Source organism: Haliotis asinina, chromosome 8, assembly GCF_037392515.1.
Source record: "Haliotis asinina isolate JCU_RB_2024 chromosome 8, JCU_Hal_asi_v2, whole genome shotgun sequence".
Lineage (NCBI taxonomy): Eukaryota > Metazoa > Mollusca > Gastropoda > Lepetellida > Haliotidae > Haliotis > Haliotis asinina.
In genome coordinates, this window is record NC_090287.1 from 59491571 (window position 1) to 59515247 (window position 23677).

At 40.5% G+C, this 23677-nt stretch overlaps 3 protein-coding genes across 3 annotated transcripts; 1 reads left to right on the forward strand and 2 right to left on the reverse strand.

The window, feature by feature from the left end:
* Positions 1–2039: 2039 nt before the first annotated feature.
* On the forward strand, positions 2040–6981 carry LOC137294767 (uncharacterized). Its single transcript, XM_067825877.1, has 2 exons — positions 2040–2144; positions 4240–6981. Exons 1-2 carry the CDS (start codon positions 2113–2115, stop codon positions 5759–5761), a joined length of 1554 nt encoding a protein of 517 aa, XP_067681978.1. The 5' UTR covers positions 2040–2112; the 3' UTR covers positions 5762–6981.
* A 1506-nt stretch (positions 6982–8487) lies between these two features.
* On the reverse strand, positions 8488–16687 carry LOC137293946 (calmodulin-lysine N-methyltransferase-like). The gene is made up of 10 exons (XM_067824832.1): positions 16516–16687; positions 15712–15878; positions 15380–15447; positions 14513–14573; positions 14128–14182; positions 13815–13878; positions 13381–13441; positions 12936–13010; positions 12190–12382; positions 8488–11132 (listed from the first exon to the last, which is right to left on the reverse strand). Exons 1-10 carry the CDS (start codon positions 16594–16596, stop codon positions 11049–11051), a joined length of 909 nt encoding a protein of 302 aa, XP_067680933.1. The 5' UTR covers positions 16597–16687; the 3' UTR covers positions 8488–11048.
* Positions 16688–21307: 4620 nt separating this feature from the next.
* On the reverse strand, positions 21308–23458 carry LOC137294102 (transmembrane protein 223-like). The gene is made up of 2 exons (XM_067825054.1): positions 22885–23458; positions 21308–22242 (listed from the first exon to the last, which is right to left on the reverse strand). The coding sequence occupies exons 1-2, from the start codon at positions 23396–23398 to the stop codon at positions 21944–21946; spliced, it is 813 nt and encodes a 270-aa protein (XP_067681155.1). The 5' UTR covers positions 23399–23458; the 3' UTR covers positions 21308–21943.
* Between the last annotated feature and the right edge of the window lie 219 nt (positions 23459–23677).

Consider the following 23677-nt stretch of genomic DNA (forward strand, 5'->3'; position numbering starts at 1 on the left):
AATCACAATCTTCACCGCCCAACATTGATGTAAAGTTCTCTTGCATGCTCTGCCATAGATCATGATCGGTTATGACTGGAACAGTACCCAGTCTGACTGAATCAAACTCAGCCTGCATGCCTGTGTGTGTTTTCCTGTCAGGGCTAATTAACTATTGCAGTTATGCCCCGGAGAATTCTGTGCTTTCATCCATCAGATTAAACATCGCTCTGATTACGCGGACGCAAACAACCGTCGACAAGTGGCCATTGTAAGGTGCGCGAACGTCACTACCTATTTATAATATGATCTTTATAACATCCTATGAATTGTGCTTTCGGTTTCAGCACGGTGTTGGTGGTGCCATGAAGAAATGAGACGCATCGAAAATATGTGTTTGGTTAGATTGACAAACGTTATGGATAACAAACTTCTGTATTAGGATGGTGCGACGTTTCCGTACAGATTCTTGCACCGTTGTCAAACCGGAATGAAACATGCAGTGGTGGCAAACTATATATAATGAAGGTAACAAAGACAACAAGTTAACACGGTAATTAATTAACACAGTATGGTGGGATCTGAGGTGATGGAGCCAGTGGGTAGACAGTGGGGGAAGGGAGTTGAATCCAGCGATGTACAAATGTAAGGGGTGGTTTAACAAGGCAGAGATGTTTATACTGTTCATTGGGCTTGGAGGAGTGCATCATAAGCTGATGGAATGTAATATTCTTGATCCCGGTTGATGGTAGGCTTTTGACGTTTGACGTTTGATGTGAATGGCTTCGGTGAGTTTGCGTTTACATTCCTGCTTGACAGCGATGCAAGAATATGTACCGAAACGTCGCACAATTGTAATACTGAAGTTTTTATCCATAACGTTTGTCAATCATGTACTCCCCAACTTCTATAATTAGGAGATAAACATCATGTGTTGGCCAATTTCCGGGTGTTATTGAGTATTTGAAGCACGGGAATATTTCATTTGAAACCTCCGGCGTCAGCAGCCGGAGGTTTCAAATGAAATATTCCCGTGCTTCAAATACTCAATAACACCCGGAAATTGGCCAACACATGATGTTTATCGACATTGTAAACACAAAAGTAAACCAAAGGGGTTTTAGTGTCTGCACTCGTTTACATCGAATACGGACACAGCAGTGAAGTGTCATCAGCTGGCCGTTTCAGCTGGTTCCCATGGTAGCGCCTGGAGTTGCTCATTTGTGACGTCATTCTAACTTTACGTCACAATATGATTTGAATGACGTCACCACTGTTGATGACACAACAAAACAATTGTTTACGTGTCAATACGCGGTGAATAGTCTTTCAGTTTCCGGGAATCTAATACCATTTAATCATGTTTTTCAACCAATCAGATTACAGAACACAGTAACTTTTGGTTTACAATGTGACTCAAAGATGTTATGTGTTTGGCTGACAATATGACATTTCATGCCAATAACTTTTGTGTTCTTTGTACTTTCCTGTGCCTCTGCGCGATCCACTTATGTGAATACTATTGTTTAATATCACACGTACGCACGCACGCACGCACGCACGCACGCACGCACATACGCACACAGCTGGGGCCTGGTGGTTAAAGCGAGGAAGGCCTGGTTTCGATTCCCCACATTCGTACAGTGTGATGTTGCTGTAATGTCGCTAAAAATAGCGTAAAACAATATTCGTTCACTCAATAGAACCGCACAGTTGTCGTTTGTAGTCAGGTGATTATGCTTGTAGTTAGCTATATTTTAGAAACTGTTTCCTGTAAGGGCAGGTAGTACATTTCTCTTCCACATCAATCACAGGTAGGTGTGTGCCTTCCAGGTGAAAGCAGTATTTCATAAATCGTCTTGTATACACCTTATCTGTATGCATATTAATAGACTCACTCTCAATAAATCACAAACATGTACAACTCTATGACGCATTCAAACCTTCCCCACAAAGGGAAAAGTTCAAATTTCTCGTTGACCTTGAATTTCAGTACAGACGTGAGTTAAAGACACGGTTTTACTGCCAGCCCTTTAATTGGCTTGTCCCCAACAGCAGGCAGTTAAGCGTTGAGAGGTGTGGCTTGCAGACTTACAACTAAGTCGGTGGAATCGTTAAGTCGCTCAAGTGAACATGGCAGAGTGTGGACAAGCTCCGGAACGCAGGTAAACGCTTTGATTATTGAAAAGGTGAAATCTGGTGGAAGATCTTAGAGTGTAACATTCGTGGCATGGGTTAGCGCTCCTGTGAAACAATACTGGCTTATCGGATTTAAGGGACTGGTAACGCTTCACCTGTAATCGACACAGGTTTCTCGTGACTGTTCGTTCAGACTAACACTAGTCACAGTATCTACCGCCCGTACAGGTATCTATGGGAGAAAGTCAACCGGTGGAGCGGGGCAGGGTATGTACAGGATATATGTTATCTCTTTAAGGCATTGTCACAAGTCTCTTCCCAATGTGTTTTCGTGTCAGAGCCAGTATTTTCCAGTAAAAAGCCACAGGCCTTTCATGCAATCATTTTGGCAGATTATGTTTGACATGTGATATATTATGTTGACAACAACATATCAATATATATATATACATATTACAATAATAGTTATCATTGATTTGACTTCGGAGTGGGTTTACTGTTGATACAGGCAGGTATCAGGCAAAATGTTCTTGTTGTTCCAAACTCACACATTAATGAGGGGCCGGAGTGCAATATATGTCTTCCCAAATGGTATTTTTACCTGAGATCTAATTCTCTCAAGGAATGGTCCTTCCTGCGATCCCACGCTATACTCATCCTATAGCAGCGTTGAATCTTCGCGAATTGTGCTATTGGAGAGTTTTAATGAATTTAGATTGAGTGTTTAACGTCGCTTTTTAGCAATATTCCTGCAGTGGTGGACACCAGAAGTGAGCTTTACATATTCTACCCATGTGGTGAATCGAACACGGGTCTTCGGTGTGACGAAAGAACGCTTAACCACTGGGCTACTCCCCATCATAACTCTTAAAAACATATTTGTCAGCATACAATTTCCAGTAAGCACATGAAGTCCATCTACCGCCACGTGATCAGTGAGGTAAATAAACAAACACCCAGATCCGTGTTGGTGGCAGGGATTCAGTTTCAGTAACAGAAACCGGTATGTTTTGTTAACTGGACCATTAATTTCACTCCCGGCAGATAATCCATAAATACTGACATGGGGATTCCTTAAAGGATATCAAGTATCTACCGTGTGAATATCCAGGACATATGTATGACTCGGAGATTGATAGAAGGTGATATGTGATATCTTATGATCAATCTTAAAACATGGACGTTTGACACGAAGGACGTCTGGCGAGACTTGAACATCACTAGGCGATTTTGTTTAACACGTAAACAAGCCGCATGACAAAACATCAGAAGACAGGGTGTGTGTTTACATTATATCTTCGTGGTTGCTAGCATGGTAAAATTAATGAGTGAACAAAAAACTAGCTTGACATATATATACTGATAGTTTTTGTCCAGATCGCTACAGCTATACTAACAACATGTTGTAAAACAAATAAAAACATATAGGTCAAGATCGATGTTGTTGTTAGAGCTAGCTTACGTAATCGATTGGTCTTCAAGAAGTTTATGGTATATTAGATACGTTATTCTGAGTTGTGGCGCGGTGGGGTAGTCTAGTGTTCGCTCGTCATGCTGATGACCCGGGTTCGGTTCCCCACATGAGTACAATTTCTGGTGTCCCCGACATAATATTGCTGGATTGTTGCAATCAGCGGCGTAAAACAATACTCACTCATTCTTTTAGTTCTTGGTAGGGCTTCACCTTAAGTAAGGAATTCAGGAGAATTTTCAAAAGTTACAAATTATATTGAAGTGTCATTCATACTGGATCGTGGTTTAAACTGAATCAAGTAACAATGGATATCCGATGGTGGTGTATTTCATGTTGTTATCACATTCATGTTTTGAAAATTAGATTTGCACCCATCAGGAGACTGTTTAAGCCTAGAAACCATTTCATAGTGCGTGTGTTACTGTCAACACTGCTGCCTCACCCGGCTAGGATATGGGGTTTTGGATTAAATCAATGTCATGAATCTGATTTTATGCAGCATAAGATATGATAAAATAAGTGATTTGCCATGATGTAGCTCTTGACCTGTATGAATGCAGAAGGTACATTTTTATAAAAATAATTTTACTGACATGGTTTTGACAATGACGATGTCCTTTCAGGTATGCAGTTTTGTGTACTTGCAGATATTATGGTCACTTCTGGATTTCTGCTGGAAACAATATGGACACGGTTTGTTTAGAACAATACAAAGATGTCATAGCCATCCCCAAGACAAGCGAACCAAATCCAGTGATAAGCGAAATGGAAGCGAGCAACAAACTAGATATCCCTACAACTTGTGGTCAAGGAGGCACACAGCCGTCAGATGGCGTCTCATTGGGAAAGCCATCCATTCTACTCGATGACGAAACATACAAATCCAAACTGAAATCTGCTCGTGGAAGATTAGAATCGTCAAAGGCCAGCTTCAATTATCAAAAATCTCGAGCAGCAAGCAGTAATCATCATGTTAGTTTCACTGGGTCAAAGAGTAAGACATTGTACCAGCTTCCGGTTGTCTATTTTGTCGTCAGAGCGGACAAAACGCCTTGCCTCCCTGAAAACTATCCTGAAAAGGGTCAGAGAGAACTGCGGAAGGCTTATGCGGCGAAAAGTCGTCATCAGTTCCTTACAAGACGGAGGGAGAAGAAACGTCAGCATGACGCCAACATCAAGCAGGTGAAAGCCTTAGGGTCGCAGGTAGGACTTAAAGTTGAGCAGATGAAGACAAATACTATCCAGTCAGTCAGCCCATGGCCTTCGAGGCAGCCCACTACTCCTTTCAATTCATTATCCGAGAGATCGGATGTGAGATCTCAGGAAACGGTGTTTGTTAACGGTGATCATCTCTTGGACGATGATGAGAAATCTCAAGCATCTGGGGTTGATTCGGATGGCTTCAATAGGTCACAAGGCTGCCCTGGAAGACAACACTTCGCCTATGACATTGAACTTCCAGATCTCAAATGTGATACAAATAGATCAGATTCGCCCGATAGTTGTTCTTCAAAGAAAGTTCATTTTTCAAAGAATGTTTCTGGAAGCAAAGGTTGCAACATCCAGCTTCCAAGGGTAGATCAGAGTGCTGAAGACTTTACAGGATCTGCGACCAAGCCGCAAGTGCAGATCAGAGAACCAACAAGAAGTAAACTAGAACGAAACACAGCACCATCAAAGCCAAGACGCGCGGCTAATCCTCTCAGACTTCCGAAAATCGACATGCTTTCTCCAATATACGACGAGCTCATCCTTAAGACATTCCAGACATTTATGACAAAGAAGACACCTTTGTCTGACCGGACGACAAGAGCTCTCCTCCAAAGGGTGACGGCCATTCTGCATCCAGTGGATGACCAACCCCGCGTCCCTGACCGGAAGACTCCGAGTACAAGACCTCAGACCAGACAGAATAGTTTCTTCTCAACAGAGCCAGAAGCGTGCAACTCACAAATGGGTTACATCGACGTGTCCAGCAGTGACATGTCAGTCGACGGCAAGTCGATGTCCATGTTGCTGCGGGATGTGGAGTCGAGACAGAGACGTCTTCAACTCCAATCCACCTGTTTCCAGATGGTTCCTCCCGGTCTCAACAGGGAACACTCGGAATCAATGCAGACTCTCGTAGCCACTGACAAGAGACCTGAAATCTACATCCCTTCATGTTAGAGGTCTGTTTCAGGACGGGGAAGATTTGTCAGAATCCCTTCCTTGATTTGGGGACTCTTTTAATCCTGTGTCCTGTCGTCCACTAATAGTTCTTCATATCGGGACATAAGTGTGCAACCATGATACTTTACATGCAACCCGTGTTCACATATTGTTCTTAATTTTCCGAACTGTGTGATACAAGCGCAAAAGCTCTTGGTTTCCAGACTTCAGCGTCCACATACAGTTATGGATTTCGGGATGTGTATCGTACAGTTCCTAATTTCGGGCCCAATGATATGTGCACCATAGGTCGACAAACTGTTCCTGATTTCTCTAAATCACGTGGCTATATGTTGTTCCTGATTTCTCTAAATCACGTGGCTATATGTTGTTCCTGATTTCGGGAATCATATCTATACCGAATGTCTACATAATTAACGTCATGATTTGATTATCCTAATCATTTTCAAGCAATTTAGCAGGAATGCCCAGAAGCTTTTTACCTAGCTGACAGTATGAAACATATGGTAGTTTGTGTGACTTCGTTCCCAGCAGCACCGTTCTACGACATAACTCATGGAAGTTGTGTCCAATCAATCGACAATCGACTTCTGAGAAGTCATGCAACATACTTTCGGAAATTTGGCGTCACAGTATTCAGAGAGTCGGTGTAACATATAACTTTAAGATGACAGGCTGCTAAAGAAAGACCACACTTGAATATAGGACAAAGAAATGACATATGTTATCAAAATCCTATTGAAATCATTCACTGAAACACTCTAAGGTAAAGGGCCAAAACTGTTACCTGTATCAAACTACATCACAGCAGAATTAACAGTTCATGTTTATTTTAATTTTTAGCAACATCTACATTTTGCCTTTTAATTTAACTCTGTGTAGCATATTTCCGAACTCGTGATTTCAAATGGGCATTTGCAAGACTTTGGGTCACAATACCCAATATAGGCAGTGACCCTCAGTGCACCATACTGCCAGACGATAATTGACAACTGGACAAGAATCCTTCATGCCTGTAAAGGACCATGGATTCCCTGGCATTTTCGATATATGACCGATTGTTCGCGGTAATGGGTTTAGCGTTCAAAATTATTATGTACACATTGATATTTATTGAATCTCTGCTATAAGTAGTTTGGTATTAAGTGGACGCAGAGAGGCCTTGTGTTTACATTATATATTCAGAAAAGAATAAAACTAAATGTGATTGTTGTTGACCCAGTTTCCTACTTTTTATTCGTCCCCGATGACAGACAAGGTTGGACAGGTGTGTAGCTCCCATGGACCTTTACATCAGGTCAAATGGAAGTAAAACATGAATGAGTCTCGAGGACAATATTCTGAAGACGATTATTGTTGTGCAAACATTCAAGATTATGAACCCAAACAGTTGGCTTTGTAACAGTTTGCAGATGTATTTTTCACTGACTGTTAATTCAAGTGATCAGCATCAGTTGAGACATGTCAGAACAATATTGCAAGCAGTCATGAATGTCTATTCACACTTTTACTGCTACTTATGCTCTTCAGTGCCAAAAGTATATATTTTGGCATGCATCAGGTCCAGACATACTCGGGCTAAAGCTGCTTTTCAGAGACAAACTTGCTACATTCCAATAATACCATGGACCAGGTGACAAACAAAATGTACCAGCTTTTACTAAAGTCTGTAGATCAAGCATGGACGCTACACTCTTTCCAACTGGTCATCAGTAACCTATGCTTGTCATAAGAAGCGACTAACGAGATTGGATGGTCGAGTTCACTGACTTCGACAACACAGATCATCGTTTCCCAACTGTGTAGAATCATGCTTGTGACGTTGATCACTGGTTCTCTGACTACTGGATTGTATGAACGCCCTTATACAGCGGAAATGTTGCTGACCGCAGCGTTAAATACAAACACAACCCAGCCAAAATACACACTCTCCGGGCATATTATCCACTAGACATGAATTGTAGTTTAACAAACCAGTAGTATAGTTGACCAATCAGTGCTGGATTACCACTCGACCAAGTCGTGGCAAGAAAGGGAAGCAACTATGTCAATGACGTCGCAAAAGCTAGGACCCTTCTCACCCAGTGCACACGATGAAACAAAGCGTGATTAAATAGTGGGTTAACTTGAGTACACTCTCCATCAGATGCTGCTGCGACCCGTGAAGGTACCGGGTTAGAATAGGCATTCAACAACCCATGCTTGCCATAAAAGGCGACTAACGGGATCGGGTGGTCAGGCTCGCTGACTTGGTTGATATATGTCATCTGTTCCCAATTACTTATTGTGATGTATACATTTTTACATTTCTTTCCAATATGATGTCCCTTATTTTGGAAGCTTGTTTATTGTTGCATGCAGTGATGAGCATTGCCACATCTTCCACTTCACTGGGACCGGTGAAGGTCCTGGGTAGGATAGGCCTTCAGCAACGCATGCTTGCCATAAAAGGTGACTATGCTTGTAAGAGAAGCGACTAACGGGATCGGGTGGTCAGACTCGCTTACTTGGTTGACACGTCATTGGTTCCCAATTGCGCAGATCGATGCTCATGTTGTTGATCACTGGATTGTCTGGTCCAGACTCGATTATTTACAGACCGCCGCCATATAGCTGGAATATTGCTGAGTACGGCGTAAAACTAAAACTAAACTCACTCACTCACTCACTCACTCAGATGCTGCTGGTAACGATGGAACTAGCCAAGGCAAACACAACAGACGTTCCTGGTTCCACATATCTTTTATTTCAGGCATATTTTACATTTATCTTACATGATTCTTAAATTCATGCTTGAGAGTAATTACAAATATTTCTTGTTTAGCAACTGGGAACCAATGACATATGTCAATCAAGTCAGTGAGTCTGACCACCCGATCCCGTTAGTCCCCTAGGTGAGGAAATGAAGAAACAGGCATGGAAGGTGGACAGACAGTATAGTGTTTTAAAGATTAATCTGAAGACAGACTTTCGTTCAAGTTATGTCCTATAATCAATTTGTAAGATCCTGAGTAAATGATGATCTCATATGACTTTTCCTCAGTAGTGAAGAGTTGTCATGAATTGAGACCTCAACCGACCAATCAGCATCAAGACTGCTAAAATACATACCGTATGTACAACCATGGGAATGTTATCACATAACCAATCTTGCGTTGTAAAATACAGGGAATGACATGCCACCATCCACTCATCAGAACATCACATCTCACAGCATACACAGTCAACTTACCCTCAAACACTCAGCATGTGACAAATGATTGATCAACTGACAAATTACCACACTTAAGACATCTCTCCTTGAGGTCAGCTTTCTGTAGAACTATATGTATATCTGTTCAGATGGTGCTTTGAGTAAGTATATGACTAAACATGTTAATTCTCATTCATACTGTATTTGACAAGTGTAGCATTTCACTATGATTATTGGATACTGAGTGAGTTTAGTTTTACACTGCACTCAGCATTAATCCAGATATATGGTGGCGGTCTGTAAATAATCGAGTCTGGACTAGACAATCCAGTGATCAATAGCATGAGCATCGATCTGCGCAAACGGCAACTGATGACATGTGCCAACCAAGTCAGCGAGTCTGACCACCCAATCCCGTTAGTTGCCTCTTACAACAAGCACTGTCACCTTTTATGGCAGGCATGGGTTGCTGAAGGCCTATTCTACCTGACCTTCACGGATCTGCTGATATAAGACATATTATTACCCACATCGTGAAACATAACCAATGTCATATATATCATACGTGCATACGTGCACATATGCACATATCACTTTTGCCTAGCAACCCACAGGCTCTGTATTTCAATTGAACATGACATCAATGAAAAGAGTCATCACACTTGCTTACTGTGTTTTACTACAGAAATGTACATGAATAAAATGGATAGTAAAGAAATTAATACAAGCTCAGGTAATATATAATTTTGCATGAGAACTATTGCACATCAAAGCAAGCCCAAGCAGCATCCTCTGCACTGACATCACTTGTTATAGGAGGGATCAGGTGGGCAGGCTTGCAAATTTATGTTGAAGCTTATCAATAGTGAAGATGTCAATCACTGGACCACCTGGTTGAGACAAAATTACTTACAGATGGACATCACACAGAATACCAATTACAACGTGTGACATTAAAACATGAACAAACTAACAATATCACTCAATGGTTAGGAGTGACACGGTATGCTCTAACTATGATACAGTACGTATTGCAGTACAACGCCTTCGTCTGGGCCTGCTTTGGTCGGTTTCGGTCTGTTTTTCGATTTGGTAGAAGAGATACGATCATAATACAGATATTGGGTGAGTGAGTTAGTTAAAATTTATCATCACAACAGCAATATTTCTGTCATATCATGGCGAGAACAATTAATTCTATACATAGCAGTTCATGGTAAACTGTAAAACCCTATCAACGAGCACAGTCAACTAAGCAGAAATTGGACAAGTGCCAAACCTGGATAGATTTTGACAAAAATGGTTTGATTTCTTGACATTTATGAAAAGTTTGAAAAAAGTTAAGAAAATGAAGGTATGAAAACCAAAAATGTCAAATTTTTGGACTGCATTACAGAATACCGAACTGAAGGCAAAATACTGCAGTTCTACTAGTATCAAGGTATACCATTTCACCCTCCTCTCCAAGGAGGCACCACAATGATCTTCTGGAAGGATGGATCATGACAGGACCTGAAGCCCTGTGTGTTTGTATGTACAGGCAAGACGGCATTGGTAAACAAGGCAGCTGAGACAAGGGCAGTTAGATACTTGGATATCACATCCTGCACATGACAAGGGAGGTAAGGTTGTGGGTCAGAACAAGGAAGATGTAGTCGTCTCCATGAACACAGATACTAAGCATTGCAGGTCTCATGACAGGGGAGGTAAGTCTGTGCTTACACATGAGACCATGAAATATGATTAAGTCTAAACTTGGGCAAGAGTAAGTTATTCAGACAAGGGAGGTAAGTCCGTGGTTACACATGAGACCATGAAAGACGATCCAGGATTCTTCAGCCATGCCGATACAGACAAGTGTAAGTTATTCAGACAAGGGAGGTAAGTCTGTGGTTACACATGAGACCATGAAAGACGATCCAGGATTCTTCAGCCATGCTGATACAGACGAGTGCAAGTTATTCAGACAAGGGAGGTAAGTCCGTGGTTACACATGAGACCATGAAAGATGATTCAGGATTCTTCAGCCATGTTGATACTGATAAGTGTAAGTTATTCACACAAGGGAGGTAAGTCTGTGGTCAGTCAATATCAGGAAGATCCAGTCTTCTTCAGCAACACAGACACTGGGTAGTGCAGGTTCTCGTCATATTCTCCATTGCCTTTCAGTTTCATCTGCAACAAAAGTATCTTTCATTCTATGGTTGCATCAAACCTCGAACTGTGACCTTTGCAGTCTGGTCCTAAAACTTCTGAACTGTTAGAAAGTACTGTTTGTCATGCAAAGGTGTGCTTTACAGTTTCAATGTTTCATTAATCTGAGAAATTTGTATATCTGATCAATATGTCAGGACAAAGTATTAGAATACACTTCAAAATGTATAAAACCTTAAACATGGAGCGTAATGCAAAACCACCTCCATAGACAGATGCGTTTTTTAATCATTACAGGTGTAGAAATCATACACATTAATCTCAGGAGATGTCAAAGCATGATGGGAGCATCTCATAAATGACATGCCAAGCATATACACAATAATTATAAAATTAAATGAGACTTACCTGTAAGTTGAAGTTTGATAATAAATCCACCAACCATATGGAGTACTGAGGGATCAGATGTGCACATACACAACTGCTTCAGTTACTAAAGTAAAATAAGATTTTAATTCATAATCCAAGGGATAGGAAGGGGGGGCATGTGATCCCTCAGTAGTCCTTAGGTCGTAGGAATTATTACTCCTCTCGTCGCAGTAACACAGATATTGTTAGAACATTGCTAAAAAGTGGCATGCAACCACTCCCACTCATTCACTCACATAAATATTAAGATAACTGTGTATTAATTCACTGATTATTTACATCACTTCACATCAATTGCCAAAGACTACCTTTCGCTGCCAATAATCCCTTGATAGACATACCTCAACAATACCTCACTGACACCCTTTCTTATATTAGAAACTTGCAATATAACATTCACTGATTCTAGAACTGATTGAGTGACTGTTTGAGTTTGGTCTTGAGTCGCTTTTAAGTATATTCCAGCGATATCATAGTGGGGGACACCCGAATGGGTTTCATGTATTAAACCCATGTGGGGATTCAAACCTGAGTCTTTGGCCTGACACTTTTAACCACTACGTTAACCCATCATCCCTTATGGCTGATGAGATTGAATACAAGTATCATTTGCTGAGATTGAGATTTTGACACGTAGTTACAAGGTTACCTGTTGATGTAACTGCCAGATCTTGTCATCATAATTATCTGCAACTGTGACATCAAACTTGTTCGAGGCAAGATGGACAAATGTCTGTAACGTTGGGCCCCTGTGTGGAGCAAACATCACAGCCTGACCCCCAGGGCGGAGCAAGGAACACACCAGTTCAACAAGGTCACTGCGACCCTCATCAAAGAAAAAACTGAAAATACAGAAAATAAGCACTTGGATGTTTTCCAAACAAACCACAAGACTTCACCTTAAATTTGCCTAAAACTTATCATCATCAGGAATCCTGTATTTTATTTCATAATCTTTCTAAATTGGTTCACAGATGATCATATATGGTAAAAATGAAAATGCAAGACATGGTATGTTCTAGAGTAAGCATGTTTTATTCCAAAGTCCTTTTGTGAGGTACCACATAGATACCCTACAGTTAATAAACATGGCTACCCATCTCAGACATGGTAACCTGTCCTTCTTTGTTGTTTACCATTAAGCACCAAACTGGGACACAGCATGTACCAAGTTTTAACATCCGGTATCAACTGGCAAGCGATTAAAACCGTCCAGGCAGATACTCTCTCCAGCAGATCAGTCACAGGCATGGAAGGCACTGCTTTCATCCTGCTAGCACTAATGATATGATCAACCCTGGTGAAATCAGTGTAGTAACAAACATAAAATCTATGATATGGCTTAACTTCTTGGAAATGGATTTACGTTGTGGCTTCATATATCAGCAGTCTTACCAGTCAGCACAAAGTACACAGTCAAATCTGTCCTTCAGATCTGCAGCTGTCTCGTCTGGGCCCCAGCGGAGAAATCTGTATAAACCACTATGGAAGTAAGAAGTCTGCCATGGAAACACGGATACAAAACATATTGTCCTGAGCTTACCCTATCGCTAAACAAAGCACAGTCTTAACATGGTCCTTATCTGCCATTTTCTAATACGTGCATAACAAATATCCCATTTATTGTGATGTGATCACAAACCTCTTGTTTCACAACATCTGGAGCTTGCAGTGTTTCGGTGAAAGAATGAATCAGATAGGATGAAATACACACAGATGGCAGTAACCATGAAACGTCATAGCCTGCACTTGTTGACTTAATTGTTATTGATGGCTGCATTGATGGAGGGATGATAACTGTAATGATAATTGTAACCTGTCGTAACAACGGCCACTGTACCTGGAAGACACAGTTGTGGTGCCAAAGCTGTCCTGGTTCTCATGGATCATCAAGTCTAAATCTAAAAGGAAATTAAACCTGTCAACACTTCACAGGGATACAGAAAGATAGAGAGGTTAAAGACTATCGTTAACATTCAAACTAGAAGTACAGTTTTGGGGGGGCAGCCTTAAAGAATAACAGGAAAACCTTTGTAAAAAAGTAGCAGCAAGGACAAAAAACTGAAAGAGCAGGTGAAGATCTGCTTTAGAACCAGCCTTCAGGATACCAAAGCCTGTGGTAAAAATGCAACAAACAGAATCGGGCGAACAGGCTCATTGATATAGTTGACACATTGATAGACGCTCCAGCCACTGATCTGGTTCATACTCAAATATTTACTGATTGCTGCAATATAGCTGAGTAAACAACAAAAGACAGTAAGTACAACTCACTTTTAACTGAGTCTCCATTGCCATCTGTTAGTACAACACAAGATGCTTCTGTACAAGCAGCAACCTGCAAATAAATGCACATCAAAATCTGTGCCTGTAAGTTGTATATCTGAATATCCTCATCTGCTCTATCAAAGGCATTTCACCCTCAGTGGGGACATGGCACTATGAAGTATTACACACTGACATGGCACTATGAGGTATTACACACTGACGTGGCACTATGAAGTACTACACACTGACATGGCATCACTGAAATATGGACTGGATCAATGCTGACAAAAAATGACATCTGAGATGAGATTCTACTTACAGCCATACCTGCCAGGCATGTCATCCCTCCTCCAAGTTCTATAACACTTTTATTCCTGGAAAAGAAGTGACCAAATTATGCCACATCAGCAAAACTTCAACTCAATCAACAAGTGGAAGACATGTGATACTTTCCTAGATAGACAGGTGATACTTTCCATCTATTTCAGGCATTTTTCCTTGATGAATTCATGCTGATTGTGCACCTGTCTATATATAAACGCACACAACCAGATAGATAAGGAAAACCATATATATATCATTCTATCAAAATACCTACATTACACCTGATGACAATCAGTTGTGGGTACTAATGACAGATATAAACATTCCCATCAAATGTATCCTAGTACATAATTAGCTCTGGCCTGTGGAATGTGTCTTACCTAAACCAGTTTACATCCTTTAGACAATGATATGTCATAACTTCTTCAGAAGGCCATATACCTGTCAAGAAACACAAATCATTACTACTGGTACTCACATATTGGCAATAAAAGGTTAATCTTCAAGAAAGGCCTTTGATGGGAGTTGGGCGCATGGGTTATGGATGTTGATTGGGGGAAATGTTCATGATTTTAATAGTTTGGAAAAACATAGACAAAGTAATGCACTGCACATGATTATTGTGATTTTGATTCATATTTTTTGGTTATGGAATTTCTGAATAAGTCAAACAGTCCCTGTGGTATATGGAAAAGATTCTGTTTTTATTCATGTACATATGCCATGGAATTTTACTGTCAATGATCTATACCACCTGTGGTAAAGAAATCATTGATTTCAATATTTAAAAATAAAATTTGAATTAATTATGTTTGGTTTTTCGTCAAAAGAACAATAAACTCAACTAAATGTCGCCTCTCCTCACTGACCAAGCAATAAATATCTAAGGCCTAACCAATTATATTTCTTGTTTTACGGATCCAACATGTTCAAGAATAAGACAAAAAATTAGAACATAATAGTCCCCACTCTAAAAAAAACCTTGTTTTCTTCACTGGCCAAAAATGTAACTTACAAGAAAATATTTTTTGAACAGGGAATATTAACTTTTATTACACTTCATAAAATATCAGGAGTAATATACTTTAAATATTCAGTAGAAATATTACTTTGCCTGTTCATTTTATTTCTATTTTTTCCTCACTCCTTTCTCTCCTGAAGACAAAAATCCATAAACATGAAATAAAATTGGTCCAGTCTAAGAACAAACTGAGACTGTATTATGTGCTTACTGAATGACAACTTACATATATTGCCTGTGTTGTTAAATCCAAGAAGAGTATCTAGCTTCACAGTACTCTCAGCTCGCAGTTGTCTGAAGAAAGAATCTCTTGTAATTTCATTTCAAACCAGAATACTGCAAATTTCAGCAACATTCCACCTAATTTGTGGCTACAAGTGACCAACTCATACATTATGCAGAGTTACATCCCTTATGTGCATCAGAATACTAAGACTGTAGAGTCAAATCCCAGCTCCTCTGATTGTGACTTATTATTACAATGCTTTGTTGCAATGTGAGCTGGTGTTGTACATACAGTTTAAAGCAAGCAATGAACAGTTTTATGACATAATTTACCTGACAATTAATTTTAGTTTTTCAAAATCCCGAGACGTGTACATGAACCAGTCAGCATCTGAACTCCTGTCTTCAACAACTTTGGACTGGAACAGGCCAAAGCACTGGAACCTTCGGACTGAGAATATCCGGTCATCAGGGTCACTGGATCGGTCACCAATCAACGCCTGGATCAATTACACATGACAGTACTAGGGGTTGATGAATTTTCCGAATTTAGGTACCGGAGCACATAAACAACCAAGGCCTAGATTTTTTAAGCTCTCTTAGGGCTATGATAGTCGTAAGTTAATGTCATTGTGTGGTAGTTATGACTATCTTATTCCTAAGAATCTACGCTTACCACAAAAGTATATAGTGTTTACAGTAATAAAATTATCACTGAACAATTGACCACATAATTAATATGTGGTCAGGGAAGTTCTTTTGGTACCCTGGTCCAACTCTGGACCATCTGACCCAAAAATACCCAAATGTTCAACTAGATAAGGTTTTCCGGAAGCCAAACACCAAATGACTCTGTGTTAAAATAGCATTAAACAATATCACCAGCACCTGCAGCTTTTGCCAGGTATTACATATGAAATGTCATTTGGAATTAGCTTTTCACTGCATTACCTGTAACCAGTACTTATGGAATCAAGCTTTTTATCGTGAATGTGCGCTGTACATCTGTCAATGGTTTTCGTGAAATCAGTGTACGGTTCACGCTAGGAATAAAAGGAAAGTGTATCATGGTGGCTACCCTTGATAACATGTTGCATTTTTAACTGCAATAAAAGACATATGGAAGCGGTGTCTCACTCTTGCGAGTATTTTCCACCGGTGTTTGGCTGCAGCTATGTTTGTGGAAGGTATCGCAGTACCGTTGGTGCCCATCGTCATTGCTGTCCTGTCGGGATTCGTAAACAACTCACTCGTCTCCAAGTTCAACAAACAGATTCTTCAAATCATGAGAATTACAAGGGAGGTAACTCCGTCGTTTCCCAAACGCGCACCTGCTCTGTTTCAGTTCTGTTGTAGACCTCACGCCATACTGAGCGTTGCCTTTGCAGACGACATAATGTGAAACCGAGTTACATAAATGTAATCTTGATATTGCTGCTACCCACCCGCACCCTCCTCGCCCCACTAGTAAGACAGGTGCAGTATCATTTTAATGAAAAGCGCCAGTTTTTTGGGGTATTTTTTTCATTTACGTCGTTCCATATTCCATACGGTAGGCAACAAATTCCATTCGTCAATTCTGTGTGTCAGAACCTCGCGTAACATGTGTCTACATAGGCTGCAACATGAAAGATCTTTTAAATGACTTGGTAATATCCAAGTCAAATTTTGCACATTTGCGAGGAATCATATATCATATCTATAATCACTACATTTCTGTTTAATTTTCCGTTGTTTATTTATCGAATGACAACAATTTAATCAACAAATGTACAGTGGTGCGAATTCCTTTAACATGCCGACCTGTATGTTATTATGCTTTGTGGAACCATACGTAAGTTGATAAATGTGTCATTAGTTAACTGGTCGAAAAATTGAACTGAAAAGATGTGCACAGGGCAGAGATAATTTCACATTTGCCTGTCAAAATGTTACAGCAATCCACCCTGAACTCACTTCATGAAAATTATTTATTCTAGATCTACACGGAAATAACATGTAAGTCCATGGAAATTATGGTACGAAAAGTGTCCGAATATAACTGGCACGGGTCTGTACGTTCTAGCATAGACTTCACACAATAACCCATTTGGGGACTGGATCCCATACCTTCCTCGTCATGCACTTCAACTAGTTTGTTAACCAACTATTTCCTTTCATCAGTTCAAAATGCCTTGGATGCATTACACTCATAGGTTAAACATTTTCCAGTCAAGGACAATGCAAAGTATCATTTTGAAAGATGACACACTAATCCTGTTTAAAAATCAAAGTGCCTGTCGATTTCCCTTACATTTCATCGTCATGTGATATGGAATTTTCTTAAATAATTACTGACATGACATTTTCTACACAATCTGTAGGGTGGACGTAACAGTTAAACTGGGTGAGACAATTTTAATTTCATAGCCCTTTTAGCAATAATCCAACAATACCACGGCGGCGGACATGAGAAATTTGCATCACACCACAGCGGATCGAATCACAACTATTTAAATAGTAGACTTTGCAGTCGTATATGGTTATGATTAACACATATTTCAAATCTGAAAGAAAACGGTGACGAAATAAATATATAGGAAATCCTACGACACTTCTACACTCATTTTATGGTGTATTGTCCAAAGGGTGAATTGAACCCCTGTGATTTACACATTGTGCCCATGTGGGGAATCGAACCCGGGTCAGGCATGACGAGTAAACGCCTGAACCATTAGACTCTCCCATCGCCCTAAACTGCTGGAAGCTGACCGTCAGTCTGTGCCGGTGCTTAAATTCGCTTACTGGATTATTTGTAGAGTGAATGAGTGAGTGACTTTAATTAGAGTTTTGTTTGTTTGGAAGTCTGTTGCGGACTAATAGGTAATTTTCAATCGCATAAAATATAGTTCGGTAATATTTCTAAGGTATCTCTACTAGGATAAGTCTAGACTAAATGGTACCAATCAAACAGAGAATTGCATCGGGGATCATTTTTGTCGCAGCTGCTTCAGATGTGGAAACCATCCTCCTCATGTCTTCCACGAAACGTTTTGAAAGTTTTCCGGAGAAGTTGTATGCTGTGACCACCTTAAAGAATGGTGTACTTTGATGTACTGGCCAAAGATCATGTACCTGTCGACTGTCCTGTAATGGTGGCCGTTTTTTATGCCAAGCAGTTCGTCCACCAATGACACCACGTTACATCAGGGAGACTATATACAGATTGTAGATTATCCCTGTGTGCTTTCTGTTGTCCTGACGTAATTTGCATACGCAACCGGGTACAGCGGTAGTCATTTCCTTATTTCAACACAAGCAGATTCAAACTTCCTCCCACGCTGAACGTGGGCACATTTACAGACGGCGTCTAGGACGTTTTGAGAATGATACTGAACTCTGAAGGGTCTGATCGTGGCCGCTGGGTGGTATTCACATTTGATGTTGAGTCACTGTCACAGAAATGAGGCACTGGCACCAAATGTGATAGCATTCATGAGGTCTATGAATCACTTGAGGGTGATCTCCCACATCGTTAAAAGTTGATCCACACCTTGGAAATGTTCTTTATGTCAATACTCGATTCAATTCAGTCTAGCTCTGGCAAAAATCTCTGGGATTTGCTTCGGCGCTACAATCTTGGTGCTCGTCAATACATCACCATGTTAAACATGATCGAGATGTAAGTTTTCGGGCAGGAGTTTGGAGATGATCGTGTCAGTAACCGCATATGAACACTTCGACGGATGTTGTTAATGTATTGGTCTGAGACGGCCAGCAGATTTCATGTTCTTCGGACAGACGTTCGAATCTATTTTGCTACCTTCATCTGTGCAGTGCATTCAGTCATCGTGCGAGAATGGCTGATCGAGCAGACTTTCAACATTTGCATTACGTTCATCCTTTTAGGGATCTTTGATAAGTGATCTGGATGCGTTTCAAATACAGATGCTTGCTCAAAACTTATCGCAACTCGCGCGGTCTTACGGACTTAAATTGACGCATGTAAGTGTGCTTCGTTTAATAGGGCCCCACTCATTGCCGCCCTAGATATTCGGAACCAATCCTAGTTCCCAGGCCTCTCACTAACCAGGGACCAGGATGATTCGGGACCATTCATATCTTTCTATGATTCAGGGGTATTTGGGGCTACGGATAGGTGCAGGAGTTCAGTATAATGTAGGTCTTCGCAACTCGTCTTTACTGGATGGGATGCACAAAAGGTTAACTTCAGTGAGTGCATTTTACTTTTCTATCGTGCTTTGAGAATAAACTTTTAAGCGCTTTTAATTTACCAGGAAACGTTGAGGTTTTCAACTGCCACCTACTGGCTAATGTTATAGTTGAACATACATGGTTAACTTGCACCAGTGATAAGCGAGTAAATGCAATCTTGAACACTACTACATTACTTCATGGTGTTCATTTTGTGTGAAATAGCTTAACAGGAGAAACCACATGAAAAGAAACCACTGACCACTGACCACTGATCATACGTTCCATATCAGCAGATCCTACCACAGCTAAGATATGTAACTCTACATAGTGCATTGCAGCTCATTTGCACTATCACAGCTATGTACTCCATAGAAAATAACTTGCTAGTTGCAACACCACCATATACAGAATGATGACAAAACAATAGTCTCCAGAGGTCAAAGTACATCCCTGACACATTTTTTTATTCTATGACCTAGTTAATGCACAATGTTGCATCAGGACTAACTTGAGCATATTTCTTGCTTTGTTTGCATCTAGGTCTACCGTCCTGCATACATTGATGAGACTGGAGTGAGACCATCTTTGCGTTCCTTGAACTATGTGCTACTTAAGATTGAATGAATCAAGACTGTATATACATATTATTCCATAATGTCACTAGGATGTCATCTTAACTGACAAGACATCATGAGTGAGTGAGTGAGTTTAGGATTAAGCCACACTCCATAAGATTCTAGCTATGTGGCAGTGATCTGTAATTCATTGAGGACCAGACAATTCAGTGATCAACAGTTTGAGCATCAATCCTGTTAGAAACCTCTCATGACTATCATAGGTTACTAAAGACCATTTCTAATGCAGCTCTTCATGGGTCAGGACATCATGTGCATCTTTTTGCCCATGTTGCATACCATAAACATCTCTTATTGGTCTCTGTTGTGGTGTGGTCATTTCTGAAATTTGATAGTCTACTATGATTATAGAAAACTCAAAGGACCACTAATTGTTAAGTACAACTGTAGTTCATTATACACATTTTACAAATATTGTGAACCCGTGAAGGTCCCGGGGTAGAATAGGCCTTCAGCAACCCATGCTTGCCATAAAAGGCGACTCAGCTTGTCGTAAGAGGCGACTAACGGGATCGGGTGGTCAGGCTCGCTGACTTGGTTGACACATGTCATCGGTTCCCATTTGCGCAGGTCGATGCTCATGCTGTTGATCACTGGATTGTCTGGTCCAGACTCGATTATTTACAGACCGCCGCCATATAGCTGTAATATTGTTGAGTGCGGCGTAAAACTAAACTCACACACACACACACATACAAATATTGTGTGTTATATCCATTAGATCTTAAGAGTGAGTGAGTGAGTTTAGTTTTATGCCGCACTCAGCAATATTCCAGCCATATGGCGGCGGTCTGTAAATAATCGAGCCTGGACTAGACAATCCAGTGATCAACAACATAAACATATTAAAAAAATCCCATGCAAGTCCAGATTTGTGTGGCAAGTCTAGGTTTTCTGTGAAATATGTTCATTTCAGTGATGAGATGTTAGTCCAGGGTTCACTTGCACAAAGCAGTCTTAGCCCTATGACTATCTTAGGCCTATGTTGAAGAATGGGAGTTACAGTCACTGTAGCACTACCATCACTTCGTGCAAGTCAGCCTAGGCCAGTTTCTGAGCTCACATCATAAACACACTTTACAGACAGAGCCATGTTCAATACTTACAGTTTATTCAGCTGGACTTGATCAACTAATGCATTGCATGACCGTGTCACAACTGGTAGGGTCTTAGTGTGAAGGGGTGCGCCTTTGTCAGGTGATTGTCAACATGTCTGAACAGCTGAGACCATGTCGCAGTTTGACATCTCAGTGTTGAGAAATTGTCAGCAATGTCCTAACTTTCTTTAAACAATTAGCTGCAGATGGTATAATATTTCATATTTGGGCTTTTAGACAGCAGCAGTGAATCGAATTCGGAAAGTAACTGACTTTGTAAGTAAACCAAACTTGATAGATCATGTATGCATGCTTCGCTGGAACGCAACAATAACAACATTCCCTGCTCCGTTATTTAATGAAGTTAACTAAAACAGCCATTTGTGCCGTCTGACCTCCCGGGTCATGCAGGTTAAGCTGAACAACCTGTACTTTACATTCTGTGCACTTTACAAACGTTTGACAGTAAAAAGTGGTCATATTCAGCATGTTCATTGCTTTATTTAAAGAATATAGTCTTTGATTACCTAGCACCATAGCTCATAAGTACACACAAACATACATCCACACACACACAAGAACTTTATTACATGTACCACATACATTTTAATACCCAAAAAATCAACAGTTAATATTTTATTTTTTTAGATTCCTTTGAAGTCCAACAGCATAATCAAATAGCTCTGTGTTGTGAAAGATTCCTTTTTTGTCCAAGAGGAAATGGAACCACCTGTGTTTCACCTTCATGGATATCTGAGAGGAAGAACTTGTGCGTGACTGTAGGCAGGAGAGATGGTCTAGTGGTGCTGAGAAAGAGCGTGTTTTACCAAACCAGGAGTAAGTGGATATCTGAACTCCCTGACCTCCCTTTAACAGCCACAACTGGTTAACAGCTCGCTGTGGGTAGATCCAACAGATGAACAACACCATGGAGCCTGAAAGAAAAGAAAAGAAAAACAACTTGTATATTATCAGAAATGTATAAACGATAACTTGGGGGGTGATGAGGATGTTAAGGGGTGTATCCTTACTTTGTTCTCGGGAGGTAGGGAGGTCATCAAATTTTGTACAAATGTAGAGAGAGGTCACTTGAGGGTTTGGGTGGGGGTAGCAGTCACATGGTACTCAATAAATGTTCCCTTAACACAAAAACTTAGGAAGGGTCTGTAGCTCACTTCAGTGTTTTTTTAACACTGCTCTAAACTATTCACTTACATTGAATATCAGTAAGCAGTGTATGAAATAAGGTCTATCAGACGACCAAGACAGGCTGGATTTCTGATGGATGGTCTAAATTTACTACCCGGTGGTCAGGAAACAATTTCGATACATCAGAGTAAATCCACCACATCTTGGTGTCTGGTCTGGTTAAAAGCATTTTGAGCTGGTAACATTTTGAAGTTACCAGCCCTGATGTCTGACTGGGTTTGTGGCTGATGTTACACATTGCACACAAGTACTGTTAGGATACCGAGACACAAAGGACCATAAACATGCCAAAAAGGAGATCTAAACCTACTAAAAACTTGTAGTTAATGTGTGCTCATATTACATGTACTAATGGTCTGAATACACACCTACGCTTAGGAAGAGAAGGCCAAGTCCTGTTTTGTAATAGCCTTTGACTGGCATCAGTATCTTAAAAACGAGACTATCTTCTCGTTTAATGCCTAACTGTTTGTCCTCGTCTTCTTGTGAAATGTCTTTCAAACTGCTGAATGAAAACATTGACAAATACATCCAGAATATGAACTGAGAGGCACCAAACAGTGTGATTAACTTGTAGAAGCGACTCCCACTGAATGAATACACAAGCACATCTTTCGACACATTGGTATCAATTTCGTAGGGTAATTGGCCCTTTGGTTTTGTCTTGTACGACTTGTGTCTCGAAATGATCGTCCTTGGTAAGGTCTTGGAGTTGGAAAGAAAGTCAAATTTTCCACCGAACTTTTGTAAACATCTTTTGGTCTGATTTCCTAAATATGATACCGACAAAAATTGTCGTTTAACGTCAATCCTGCAGAATAAGGCAGAACTGCGTATTCGGGAGATATAGCTGTGATTTTGCACAAGCTTTGGCAAAAGCATCGTGATTTCTTGCAGCTGGTCAAACTGAATCCTATCGCTTGTCGCATCGTCGACTGGGTTCCTGTCACTATTAAACGATGAGCTGGGTCCCGTCTCATTTCTCAAAATTTACCTCGGCGCAAGATTACGATGCGCATATGAACCGAGAAGCAGTTTATCTAAACAAGACCTGCTGAGCGGAGGATCCAGAAACCAGTCAAAAGCTAAACGGTGAAACTAGTCTAGGTTTTATCGTACCTTCCTGTCCAAAAGAGTTCCTGGTAGGGATCTATCGTTGTA